At 35.5% G+C, this 13,087-nt stretch overlaps 2 protein-coding genes across 3 annotated transcripts; one reads left to right on the top strand and one right to left on the bottom strand.

Moving 5' to 3' along the window:
- Nucleotides 1-1,530: 1,530 nt before the first annotated feature.
- On the bottom strand, nt 1,531-7,087 carry polr2m (RNA polymerase II subunit M). 2 transcript variants are annotated; one of them, XR_008838078.1, is made up of 5 exons: nt 6,854-7,087; nt 5,680-6,249; nt 4,694-4,901; nt 2,269-3,241; nt 1,531-2,165 (listed from the first exon to the last, which is right to left on the bottom strand). XR_008838078.1 is itself a non-coding variant. In XM_056461548.1 (4 exons), the coding sequence occupies exons 1-4, from the start codon at nt 6,961-6,963 to the stop codon at nt 3,098-3,100; spliced, it is 1,032 nt and encodes a 343-aa protein (XP_056317523.1). In that variant the 5' UTR covers nt 6,964-7,087; the 3' UTR covers nt 1,531-3,097. The 2 variants fall into 2 exon arrangements, 1 of the variants encoding a protein (XP_056317523.1); XM_056461548.1 differs by having other exon boundaries at nt 1,531-3,241.
- Nucleotides 7,088-9,230: 2,143 nt separating this feature from the next.
- On the top strand, nt 9,231-13,087 carry LOC130231983 (small EDRK-rich factor 2-like). The gene is made up of 3 exons (XM_056461547.1): nt 9,231-9,339; nt 10,886-10,994; nt 12,706-13,087. The coding sequence occupies exons 1-3, from the start codon at nt 9,333-9,335 to the stop codon at nt 12,770-12,772; spliced, it is 183 nt and encodes a 60-aa protein (XP_056317522.1). The 5' UTR covers nt 9,231-9,332; the 3' UTR covers nt 12,773-13,087.

Genomic DNA, 13,087 nt, shown 5'->3' with positions numbered 1-13,087 from the left:
GCTTGGGTCATTACTATTAGCTGCTGAAGGTGAATCAGTGAGACTATTTTTTGTGAAAGACGAATTACAAATTTGTCAATTTTTTTGTCATCCAGGGGATAAAATGAACTAAGGCAACATGATCGTTCTCCTAATTCATTCTTTCATTCATTTTCTTTTTGGCTGAGTCCCTTTATTAATCTGGGGTCGCCACAGCGGAATGAACCGCCAACTTATCCAGCATATGTTTTTACGCTTCTGCCCTTTTTTACGCTTCCAGCTGCAACCCATCACTGGGAAACAACCATACACACTCATAAACTGCGAACAATTTAGCTTACCCAATTCACCTGTGCCACATGTCTTTGGACTTGTGGGGGAAACTGGAGCACTCTGAGGAAACCCACGCGAACACAGGGAAAACATGCTAACTCCACACAGAAATGCCAACTGACCCAGCCGAGGCTCGAACCAGCGACCTTCTTGCTGTAAGGCGACAGCACTTCCTGCTGCGCCACCGCGTCGCCCTCTCCTAATTGTCCTAAAAAAAAAATTTATGACGTGACCCCCCCCACAGAGCTCACTGAGGCCTACTTGTGAGCCAGGACCCTGCTGTTGGGAACCGCTGGAGTAGGAGATGAGATTTTGTGTATTAGTCCCTCATAGCAAACTAACGTTAAAAGGAGCATGGTAAAGAATATTGAGCTTGAAGCCGTCAAACTGACATCATCAGAGAAGGAGGTCACACTTTATTTTGATGGTCCCTTTGCTGAATTTAAGTCACATTTCATCTACATGCCAACTAATTCTCAGATTACAAGTAGACTGTTATGTTGAGGTTGGGGTTAGTGTAAGTTGACATGTACTTGTAAAGTTTCTTATAGTCAGTTAAATGTCTGTTGAAGGAGCTTATCAACAGATATTAAGCAGACAGTCTACTAATACTCAAATGGACCATCAAAATAAAGTGTTACCGAGAAGGACTGCAACTCCAAAGAAGAAAGCAAATGGACAGATTTTGATCAAAGATTAACAAAATGTTTTTTTTAAGTTTAACTTGCACAGAATAATTGTTTACCTAAAGAATAACAATGTTCACTAGAAAAATAAACATTGTAAATTGATTTCACATGGACTTTAACATCTAAAATATTCCTGCACTAGTTGAGGATAGTAGAATAGAATCTATATACTTTTATTAAGGAGGCCTTAACAAACTCCCAATAGAGCCACAGTAAGGCTTAGAATTATTTAATACAGTTAAATTAAAATTAAACTGACATCTTTGTACTATAACATAACTACCAGAGGTACAGATCAATGTAGATAGGAGAGTGTTGTTTTGAACTAAAGAGGACTTTGATGTCAAAAAGCTAGAGGCCCAAAGCTTAAGTGTGTGACCTGCTCTGAGCTGGGTCTTATTAGGGCACGGACTGTGAAACTGGATCTACAGGTAGACAGAAAAATGTCTAAAGTAACAGATTTATATCTCAAAGCAGTGATGAATTAAAATGCCTTAAAAAAAATAACATAACGAAGAGAGCAGTGAAATGCATTGCAGAAAATGTGTTTTTATTGATGTCAGTTGGAAGGGTTCTCAAAGATAAAAAAAAAAAAGTAAAATCTATAGTTTATCCCCCTCACAGCTCAGAAAGTTTGCCCATTCTCTCAGGGCATGATTTCACACTTGTAAAGCACTTACAGATGACTCCATGAGCGGTTTATTGATCTGAGACGATGGGTGTGGAGGTATGTGGAAAGCAAAAACTGCAGCTAAAAAAGAACAACTTAAAGACAGTCAGAACGCATGCTTGAATCCAACTCAAGCATATCTACGTACTCAGCAGCAATATCTGATCAGCGCAGGAATCCAGTGTGTAATTGATAACAGTCTTTATGCAAGGTAGACTTAATTAATACCAGTAGAGAAGAGATTCTTTCTGAACAAGACTGACATATTTATTACAGGACGTCTGGGTAAGGCACTCTGGAGTTCGTCACACACGGTGTCTAAACACTAACCTGCCAGATGTGTTAGGATCTCTTTTTTTTTCTGAGGCAGCAGTTCCCATCAACGGGCAGAAGCAATTACTAGAGGTTATCACAGGTCATCTACTGCGGAGAAGTGCAGATTTGGATTTCCTCCCTCTTCAAACTCCCTACTCTCCATTTAAATATAAAGATTCCTAAATCGTATGCAAGAAAGAAACATATTGCTTACATCCTGAGAGTTGAAGTCAGTTTTATGAATGCCTTATCAATGCTGATGACTTTGGAAATTGCATTTACCATATGTTCCGTCTGTCTATCCGCTGGCATCCCAGAATGCACTGCCATACAGAAACATGATCTAAATACAATCCAGATGTTTTCCACCAATTGGTGTAATTCCTTCAAGCCTCGATATTTCACATTACATATATTAATCATCTGAGGCATGTCACAGATTTCTGCACTGATAACAACATCCCGCCCTTCAAACGACGGCTGACTCACTCCAATCAACCAGTGGGCGGTTATCAAAACAATGCTACAAAAAGGGAGGGAGACAGACGTTTCCAAAGCTGTTGCGCTCAAGTGACAAAACATTAAGTGCTTCCACCTTTAGTTTATGAAACTGCGGTTTCTGTTATCCGATTCAAAGAAGCAATCACAAGCTTGAGGCCTCGAATCAGAGTATTTTGTTTGAACAAACACTAAGAAAGGTCATACAAAAATATTCTATTACCGTCTTCACAATAACATATCAACTACTCCCTTGAAGGTATGGCTGATAAGAGCTTCAAATTATATTATTCTTTAAAAGACAACAGGTCTGGACCTGCTGAGGTAAGGTTTTTTTGGCATCAGTTTGCCAAGATAAGCAGTTACTGAGAGACAGTAACATTTCCACATGCAAAAACGTTTGTTCAGAATAACTATATTGCAACCTGTTATTATTCATCTTGATTTGCAGATTCTGAAGGAATTGTCAGTGCACTTCATGGGCCTTTCTCTTGTCCTCAAGCTGAAAGCCTCTCTCCAGGGTCCTGAAGCATGGGCTCTAGGCCGAGAGCTGGTCCAGGGCAAGGGGCCAAACATATCAACAAGCCAGTCTCCTCCCTGTAGGGCCCCACAATCAGTCCTCCTCTGAAGAAAGCAGGGCCCCATCATCATGCACCTCTCTGTAGGCTGCCAGTGGGCCTCCTTCTGGGTTGTAACTCTCCATCCTGATACTAAGACCATCTGCCAGCTTCTGGGCAGCTTGTTTGGCCTGCATCTCCTGAAATAAGCAGTATAGACAATCACATGATTGCACTACTTCCAGAATACAAATTGAGACAGGAACACAGGGTTTATGCAGGAATCCTAAAGGTAATTTCAATACCTTTTAAAGACTTTTTAAAGACCTTCTCAGAATATTTTAAGACCTCATCGCCACTTCAGGTTCTAATTAGTATCAAACCTTTAATTTAATTAACAGTTGTTAATAAACAGCTGTAGTTAAATAAATCAATGGAGCACAACCATGCAACAGAACTCAGATAAACTCGGAAGAAACAAAGCTTTTTACAACGACAGGCTTCAGCCCCTGTTTAAACTAGTCTTTCGCCAACTAGGAGTATGCAAACTTACATTTTCCATTTTGCATCTTTTTCGCTCTATGGTTTCGCTATATCACCTTCCCGTGTTTGTCACAAATTACGTGACATCACCCGGTCGGAGGAGCTTGGCCGGACATGCCCCGGCCCGAACTAATCATGTGGATCGAGCAAGCCATTGTTAATATTAGGAGAAAAATAAAATATATTTATGCTTTTTTTGGAGTCAAACACTATGGACAATGCTTGAACTAAATTTAAGACATCGTAAAAACGTGATTAAGACTTTTTAAATACCTTTTAAGGGCCTTAATTTTCTCATAATTGATTTAGCAACTTTTAATACTTTTTAAGACCCCGTGGACACCCTGGAACAACACACACAAAAGCAGCAAACATGTATCATTTTTACACAGTCCATTAAGAGTATTCAAAAGAATGTTGAAATTGTTCATGCTTTTGTGGCATAAAACTTTTCAAAATGTTGAAATGTCATTAACCAATTTGATTACTCAATAATATTAATAATTATAATAGTAATAATTCCTTACATTTATATAGCGCTTTTCTGGACACTCAAAGCGATTTACACATTGGGGGAAATCTCATCCACCACCAGTGTGAAGCATCCACCTGGATGACGCGACGGCAGCCATTTTGCACCAGATCGCACACCAGCTAATTGGTGGAGAGGAGACAGAATGATGAAGTCAGCTATGATATGGGGAGGGTTAGGAGGCCATGATGGACAGAGGCTAGTGGGCAGATTTGGCCAGGAACGCCGAGGTTAAACCCCTACTGTTTTTCGAAAGGACATCCTGGGATTTTTAATGACCACAGAGAGTCAGGACCTCGGTTTAACGTCTCATCCGAAAGACGACGCTCACTGAGCAGTAAAGAGTCCCCGTCACTATACTGGGGCATTAGGACCCACACAGACCGCAGGTTGAGCGCCCCCTGCTGGCCCCACTAACACCACTCCTGGCAGCAACCTAGCTTTCCCATGTGGTCTCCCATCCAGGTACTGACCAAGCGCAGCCCTGCTTAGCTTTAGTGGGCGACCATGTGAGAGTTGCAGAGAGCAAGCTGCCTGCAAACCTAGGTCTGCTATGGACAAGACGTCTTCAACCTACCAGCTGCTTTCTGGTCTGCTCTTGCAGAAGGGCTGCCGACTCCTCTAATGACAGTAACTGGGCTGGACTGTGGTGCAGGGGTGGAAGTTTAGCCGCTGTGATGTCATCCAGGTGTTTTCGGTCTTGTTGTCTTCTGGCTTCTGCAGTTAGTGGCGTGGTGCTGCCAGATGCCTGACTAGATGATGGAGACTCAGATTTTACAATTAACCTAAAGAAAAGACAAACAAACAGACAAGCCAGATTATAAAAAAATGATTTTAAACTCTAATTAATAATGGGACATAAAATTTGCTCTTGCTGACACCATGGAGGGGCAAGTATACCTATAGAATACTATAAGAAGCCATAAGTAGTGTTTAAGGCAAAATATTCATAAGATAGCATTATTTGATCCATCACAGTAATATCTTAGTACTGTAAATATGGGTCATGTTTTCATATTGTGTTATAATGTACAGTGCTTCCCTTTTAAAAATAGGTCCAAATCAGGGATGTTAAAATTCCACCCACACTGCGAAGGTAGTCAGGGCTATTGTATTTTTTGAAAACAAAGAGTTTAATTTTGTTTTGTTTGTTGTTATGCCTAGGAATTTTTTTATTCACGTGTGTAGATTGTTCACATCTAAACCCAACTTTGACCAAGGGTTAAATGAGGTAAAACTCTTATGAAATCCTTAAAATTGGTAAAAAAAAATAATGCCTGTTTCTTTTTTTGATTAGTAAAAATAATTTTTGAAAGTTATTTTTTTTTTATTTATAGTATTTTATTATTTTCACTGAATACCTCTACAACTGTCTGACATATTGAGTAAGAGTGTTTCAAAATGACTACCGTCAGAATATTGATCAAAAGTGACATAAAATATGTATGAATTGCAATGACTGTTCAGATAGTGTTTGAATTGCAAAAAACATAAAACTCAAGCATGATAATTAATTTTCATCTGAATTTAAAAGCGGTGCAATAACAGTGCATTTCCACTCACTGGTTTGGTTTGAATCTAGACCTCTTTGTATTCACACTTTCTTCTGTCTTCTCCAGGACTTCTATGTAATGTGGTTTCTTCAGTGGCTTAGCATCCAGAAAGGGCTTACTAGGAGGCAAGGATTTGATAGTGTCTTTGTTGGAGCTTTCATTATTGCTTTCAGCAAGTGTTACTCGTCCAAATGCCTTCACAAGCTCTGTGTCTTTCAGCACTGAGGCTGCTGCATTCACACCGGCTGTTTCTAGCGTTTCAGCAGTCTGCAGACGAGCTGTCAAAAACTCCTCCTGGCCAAACGGACCACCATTTTCCTGTACTTTAACCACATCAGTATTGACATTGGCTTCCTTTCTGTCATGGGATGGAATAATCATGTCCAATTTTGAGTCTACATGCTTATCTGTGCTTCGCTTGGCAAGGGCTTGCTGATATTTTGACTGAAACTCTGTCCGGACAGAGATTAAACTTGCTTGCTTTTTCTCCTCCTTCTCCAGATGCCCGAGTGCAAGATGCACTTTCTCCATAAACTCAGCAATCTTATTCCCCTTATCTGGGAGGGTTTGAATAAATCTCCTGAAAGAGATCATATAACACTATTCTTACTTCATTATGTTTATGAGCTTTTATAAAATACAAGCAAAGATTCAAGAAAAAAAAGATATAAAAAAACAATACAAGAAAAAAACATATAAAATAACAAATCAAGATCCATCCATTACTTCAACTTACTTTTGCATATAAGAAATATAACATTTCACAACTGTAAGCCCTCTTCTATTTTCACACACAGGTATGTTAAATAATTCACCCAAAAAAAAATTCTGTCATCGTTTACTCATCTTTAACGTTACTTGATTAAAATGAATAGCTACATGGAAGTGAATAGCTACATGTTTTTAGCTTTCTTTAACATGTATTCTTCTGTCTTCAACAGAAGAACGAAACTCGTAAAGGTTTGGAAACACTTGAGAGTGAGAAAATGATTGTTGTTAAGTGAACTATCCCTTTAAGTTACTGTAAAAGCGCGAGAAGATCTGGAATGATCCAGAAGTTTGTCTGCATAGACAGCGAGCCAATAAGCCTAGTTAATTAGTTAGACGCCAATCTTGAATCACACATTTAGGATAAATATACAAGTTCAGTGGGTGTAAAATAAAAAGTAACTGAAATTACTTACTTATTAGACAGTATCTTTTCTTGTCGTGACAGTATTTCAAGGAGCTCATCTTTACTCTTGTTTCTCAGATCACCCACTTCCCCCTGTCGCGCTGCCCACGACGGCAACATGATCCAATTTGTGAAGACGGAATAAAATTGTAAAAGTTCACAATGATACGCTATAACAATTCATAACTGACAGGGGTGGTGGATATCAACTTATGCCGCCATTTGTCAAAATATGCAAAGACAATGAAGTAAGCGACAATTATACCACAGCAGATGTGTCACGTACATTACAAATTAAAAGACCCAAACTTGGTGAAGTGGAAGCGTTTTCAATTGAACATATTTAGAATCCTAGATCTTTTGTTTCTGTGTGGGTTTGTTTGTTTGTTTTTTAAGTTTTAAATAAAATCTACTAATATGCTAACAATAGCATGTAAATTGGGTTAATTGTTTAACTATATTTTTATTAGAAGGAAACTGTATTTTCGTGAAAATGCTGCGTGAAAGGCAGAATAAAGCTGTTAACAGCTTTGAAAGACATTTCAAATTCGTTTCTTGATAAGAAATTGAGAAAAACAGTCTACAGAGAAAAGATTGAAAAAATGCACTGGCGTCCTCTGCTGGTCAGATTTATGTACTTCATTATGAAGCTTCAAAATACACACTGGACTGTTCAGTTTACAGTACCGTGTACTGTGCTTTAAAATAAAGGTAAAAAAGGTCAATAAACTATAGTTATAATATTTTCTCTGTCATATACGTTTCTCTGTCAGAAATACACAGTCATTTCCCATATGTGGACTTATTTTATGTTTTAATTTACCTTCTTCAGCCATTTTCCATGATTGTTTTAGAAAACATATGGAATATATATGTTTGGATGCGATAATGTCATTTAGAATACATATTTTTATCCAAGCAAATATAATTTGCAAGCAAACAAGCTAGTAAAACAAAAAAACAAACAAGCATAAAGAGAGGCTATCATATAAATATGCTGCCAAAATTAGACATTTTATATTCATCCTTTTTAGCAGTTTGCTGATTTTTCTGTTTTAATCTTGTTAACATTAGTTTTGTTGTTGTCACTGTTTGATCTTATTTGATTTTTTTTTAATCCACATTTAACATTTTTAGAATTTCCAGGGGTGAAAAAGGGGGAAAAAATATTGAAACTGATGGCTAAACAATAATGAATAATTCATTCATTCATTTTCCTTTGGCTTAGTTCCTTTATTTATCAGGGGTCGCCACAGCGGAATCAACCGTCTAATTAATAATAATAATATAAATTAAAAATGTAAAAAATAATAATATTTCCCAGTACTGGGTTGCAGCTGCAAGGGCATCCGCTGCATAAAACATATGCTGGATAAGTTGGCGGTTCATTCCGCTGTGGTGACCCCAGATTAATAAAGGGACTAAGCCGAAAAGAAAATGAATAATAATAATAATAATAACAATAATAATAGTAATAATAAACTATTTAAAAATAAAGTTAGGGCACAGTCTCTAATAAACGAACAGAAATCAAACCAGAAGCAAGCTGAGTAGGGATAACTCCAAAACAAAAACACATAGTAATGAAATAGTTACTGGGGTAATATTTAAACATTAGTTTGAAAAATATATTTCTTTTACTTTATTTGTTATTATATATATATATATATATATATATATATATATATATATATATATATATATATATATATATATATATATATATATTTTTTTTTTTTTATTTTTTTATTTTTTTTTTTTTTTTTTTTTTTTTTTATTTTATTTTTTTTTTTTTTTTATTGCTTGAACTGACAATACATCAGAACAAAGGCCAAGGGATTACAGACAGATCTTTAAAAAGGTCAATAATAATATACATAGTCATAAGAAAAAAATATAATCACATGCAAACACAAATAATACCGTTAGACAGAAAGGGAAAAAATAAAATTAATAAGAATTATAGTATTATTATTAATACAATATTAATACTAAAAATACTAAATCAAACAAACAAAATTAAACAAATGAATGAAATTACAACGACACTTAAATAACCATAAGGAAAGCAAGTAAAATCTAGCATCTTCTTTAAATACGTCTACATAATATTACAGGAATCTTAGTGGTTTTTATTCTTAATAAGATGAAGTGAGGATGATTTTAAATGATTTTAAGAGGGAGTTAAATTCTGTTCTAAATGAGCAAAGGATGGGTAATTATTTGCGAATTTCTGTTTGTGAACGAAAAATTAGCCATATAAATAAAAAAAATTATGATGTGTTCCAGGGGGTTATCTTTTGGGTTATTTATGTGGGGTGATTTCCATATTTTAACATCTTCGTGTGACGTAATAAAGAATGAGCTGCTGTGTTCCGATGCGGTGTTGTCGTAAAGCTTCCGAGTATTTTCGGGACCGCCAGCCATCATAAGGACGGGAGTTAACGCCAGGTTGAGCTTTGCGCTCCGGCGACAACAAAAGAGCAATCATGACGAGTGGGTATTGATTGGCATTGTTATTTTTATTTTTTAAAGATATTATATCAGCTTCTGTTATCATTTATGAAAGTACTTTAAGTTAATCCTCATTTTAGGAGCAGTACGACAGCAAGGCTAACAAACTAGCCAGTTAGCTTATTCTGTGTAAAGTCCACGAAATCAAATCACAAGAACAACATTTTAAGCTACCAAACAAACATAAATTTACAGGGGCTCTAGTGAACGTTAGTTGTTTATTACATATGCTAGAACACAGAACACAAGTGTAATCTAACGTTAATAGTAAGCTTCTTTAAGCGGAGATGACAGATGTTTAACATTAGCAAACTTAAACTGTAGAGTCATTAATACTGTAACTAGTAACGCTATTCAGTATAAACCCAGCGGAAATCATTTTGTCTTAAGAGAAATCGTTTAATTAGAGCAGAGAGTAGTTATTTTGCGTTATCGTCGATCATTTGTCTCAGCGTTTTGTACGGATGTTATTGTTGTGAAAGCTCTCTGGCGCCCTCATTGCCACGTCGCTCCACTGCCACACATTATTATGTAGATTCACTGAACATAAATCAGTGTTTGCATGTTTTTCTGGACGACGTCAACTTTTGTACACAACACAACCTCACTTATGTACATTTTACTGATCTTCTAATCGCAGACACTACAGGTGAAACGGGTAAAGAAAACAATGGTTCACTGATGATTGATTACATTTAAGAATTGCTAATATTTTTTGTATTAACAGTTTTTTTTTAAATTATGTATAAATGTGTAACTGTGCCATTATTTACTGAAACGTGTACATTTACATATATTTTTAGCTCAAAAATGTGAAAATTTCTTGTTCTTATTAAATTATTGTGTGCGAAGTAGTCAACGTTTTTACAGGGGATATTGATTTTTCTTTATTAGCCCATAATTAATAAAATAATGTGATTAACCAGAAGAAGTAGCAATGTTTTATAGAATAATATGTTGTATACAATCAGACATATTAGGTATATACTCATCCATTTGTGAAGAAAAAACTTCAGAATACAGATGAATAAAACTGTAAAGTTTGGTGTATGTATGATCTACTTAAGTGGAGATTGGCTCAGTGCAGATAAAAAAAGACCCTCATTTTCAAAAAAAAAAAAAAAGCCTTTAAAACATATATTGTCAATGAAATTGACAAAGATTGATAACGTGTGACAAAAAAGTGACTTAAAAGTGTATTTAGGATTTTTTGTTTTTTCAGCCTATTTATTGTAAAAAAAAAAAAATCACAAAAAATCTAGACTGGTGTATTTTAAAATGGTGTCATTGTCTGCAGTGTCTCTCGCTTTTAAATAGAATAGGGATAGTTCACCCAAAAAATAAAACGTTCTCACCGGTTACACATTCTCAGGTGGCAGCAAAGCAAACCTTTATAAGTTTAACTTGCTTTTTTGTTAAACACAAAGGAAGATATTTATAAGAATATTTTAAATCAGTAGCATTAAGATTTTTTAAATTTAAGTGTGTTTAAGAAAGCCATTAAGTGTTGAAATTTGTCATCCTGCAGGGGGAAATCAGCGTGAGCTTGCCCGCCAAAAGAACGCTAAGAAGCAAACTGATAGCTCCAAAGGGAAGAGAAATGAAGATGGCCTCTCTGCAGCTGCCCGCAAGCAAAGGTACAACGCCTAGAATAATAACAGACTGATACTGAAATGGATAGTTCACCCCAAATTTTTAATTCTGTCATCTACTCATCCTCCACTTGTTCTAAACCTGTTTTTAATAATATCTTCCTTTATGTCCTATCGAGGAATGTCGGTGAAAAACCAGACATTGACCTCCATAATAATTTTTGTTTTTACTATGGATGTCAATGGCTGCTTTTTCCCCAACATTCTTCAGAGTATCTTTTTTTGTGTCCAACAGAACAAAGAAATATATAAAGGTTTAGAATCACATAAGTATTAGTAAATAGTGAGGCAGTTTCCATTTTTTGACTGATCTATTCCTCCCGAACACGTCCTGAACAGCAGCGATGGTTAAAATACATTAATCTAGTACTCCAGTAAGAGTACAGATACTTTAAAAGAATATTACTCCACTGATAGTATTTTTTTTTTTCAGTTGTATTCCAGCAAAAAGACTTGATTTAGTTTTAAAAGTACTGCTTGATGAATGTTTATTTTAGCAAGCTGTTTTATTTTAACTCACTGGATTCAGATAGTAAAACACAATTATGAACATGTCCACATTAAAGCATTTCATACTGCAGGTATAAAGAGCTCAAGCTTTTGTAGCATATTTGTTTCACAAACAACAATTAAGAAATTATTATATTCAGCAATAGAATCTTCATTTCTCATGCCGTCAGTCTCTAATGATTTTGAGTTCTTGTCTCATACTGAATTTTTAAAAAATGCTAAATGTAATTAATCATTGCTGCAGTGACATGGAGTAAACTGCATATTAAAAGGTAAATATGTATTTCTATTATTATTATTATTAAATCATATATTGTTAAACGATTCAACAGAAAATGGCATCATATTATAACTTTTGCAGCGACTAAATGAATTTACTCAAGAACAGATGCATGGATCTCTCTAATTCACAAATGAATCGTCCCGTATACAACTCAACATCCAGGTTTCTTCACTAACCGCATCTGTTTAATGTTCATCATTTTTTATTATTATTTTATTTTTTCAGATTTATTTTATGTTGTCACTTGTCACTTTATGTACACTGGAAGCTTCTGTAGCCAAAACAAATTCCTTGTGTGTGTGAAGCACACTTGGCAATAAAACTGATTCTGATTCTGTTTATTTTGTAAACCAATTAAACAGTTTAACTGAAAGAATTGGCTCATTCACCATTTGACTTGCATGCCTCTGTGCGGTACACCTCTTAGATGTATTAAAGCAAAAATCATGATATTATGTTTTGGAATGTAGTGATAGTGGGCATGGGACGATAACCAGTTTCAAGGTTTACCACGGTTTTAAAAGTCAAGGTTTTAAAACCAAAGTGTTCTGTTATACCGTTCCTGGCATATATATACATATATGTATATAAAGCTACTGGTGCAAAATATTTTAAATGTTTCTTAAAATAAAAAATATATTGTGTTCAATGGGGGGAAAAAAGTTGTTTTTACCCAGACATTTAAAAAGAACTTATTTTATAACAGTAATCACAATACCGTGAAACCGTCATATTTTTATCCAAGGTCCATCCATACTGTCAGAATCTTATAATACTGGCCCATGCCTAGTAGTGATGTAAACATTTCCTAAAATTGTGACCTCTGATACTTGAAATATGTGTGTAAATTGACATTTAAACAGCAAAGTACATCTTACTAAATGTATGATTTGTGTGTTTCAGAGATGCTGAAATCATGCAGCAGAAGCAAAAAAAGGCAAACGAGAAGCCAGAACCTAAAGGCAAATAACCAGAGGACGGCGTTTTGACTGATATGGCATCCAAGATCTTTTTTCTTTTGTCAAGACAGAGTATCTTTCATTGTGTAGATGTGGAGATTTTGATTCTATAAAGTTTCATCCCAAACTCCATAATGTGCTTGAAAGGGCATATCAACTATACAGTACATAATGATTTATGTTCCACTACGGAGGAGAGCTTTTCTTATGTTCAAATAATCAGAGCAGGCCCAAATAAATGGGAGTCTCAAAATGTCTGCACCGGCATTGTAATCTTGTATTTTTGTATCAAGTGCCCTTCTGAATAAAATGTACATTTTAATTCA

This window comes from Danio aesculapii, chromosome 7 (genome assembly GCF_903798145.1).
Source record: "Danio aesculapii chromosome 7, fDanAes4.1, whole genome shotgun sequence".
NCBI lineage: Eukaryota > Metazoa > Chordata > Actinopteri > Cypriniformes > Danionidae > Danio > Danio aesculapii.
Note: the sequence above shows the minus strand (reverse complement) of the source record. Positions and strands in the feature narration are given on the sequence as shown.

Coding starts and splice junctions, on each gene's coding strand:
- polr2m (XM_056461548.1), bottom strand. CDS start 6,963: ATGTTGCCGTCGTGGGCAGCGCGACAGGGGGAAGTGGGTGATCTGAGA. Junction 6,250..6,853: donor GAAAAGATACTGTCTAATAA/GTAAGTAATTTC, acceptor GATCTCTTTCAG/GAGATTTATTCAAACCCTCC. Junction 3,242..4,693: donor AGCAGACCAGAAAGCAGCTG/GTAGGTTGAAGA, acceptor TGCTTATTTCAG/GAGATGCAGGCCAAACAAGC.
- LOC130231983 (XM_056461547.1), top strand. Junction 10,995..12,705: donor GCAGCTGCCCGCAAGCAAAG/GTACAACGCCTA, acceptor TGTGTGTTTCAG/AGATGCTGAAATCATGCAGC.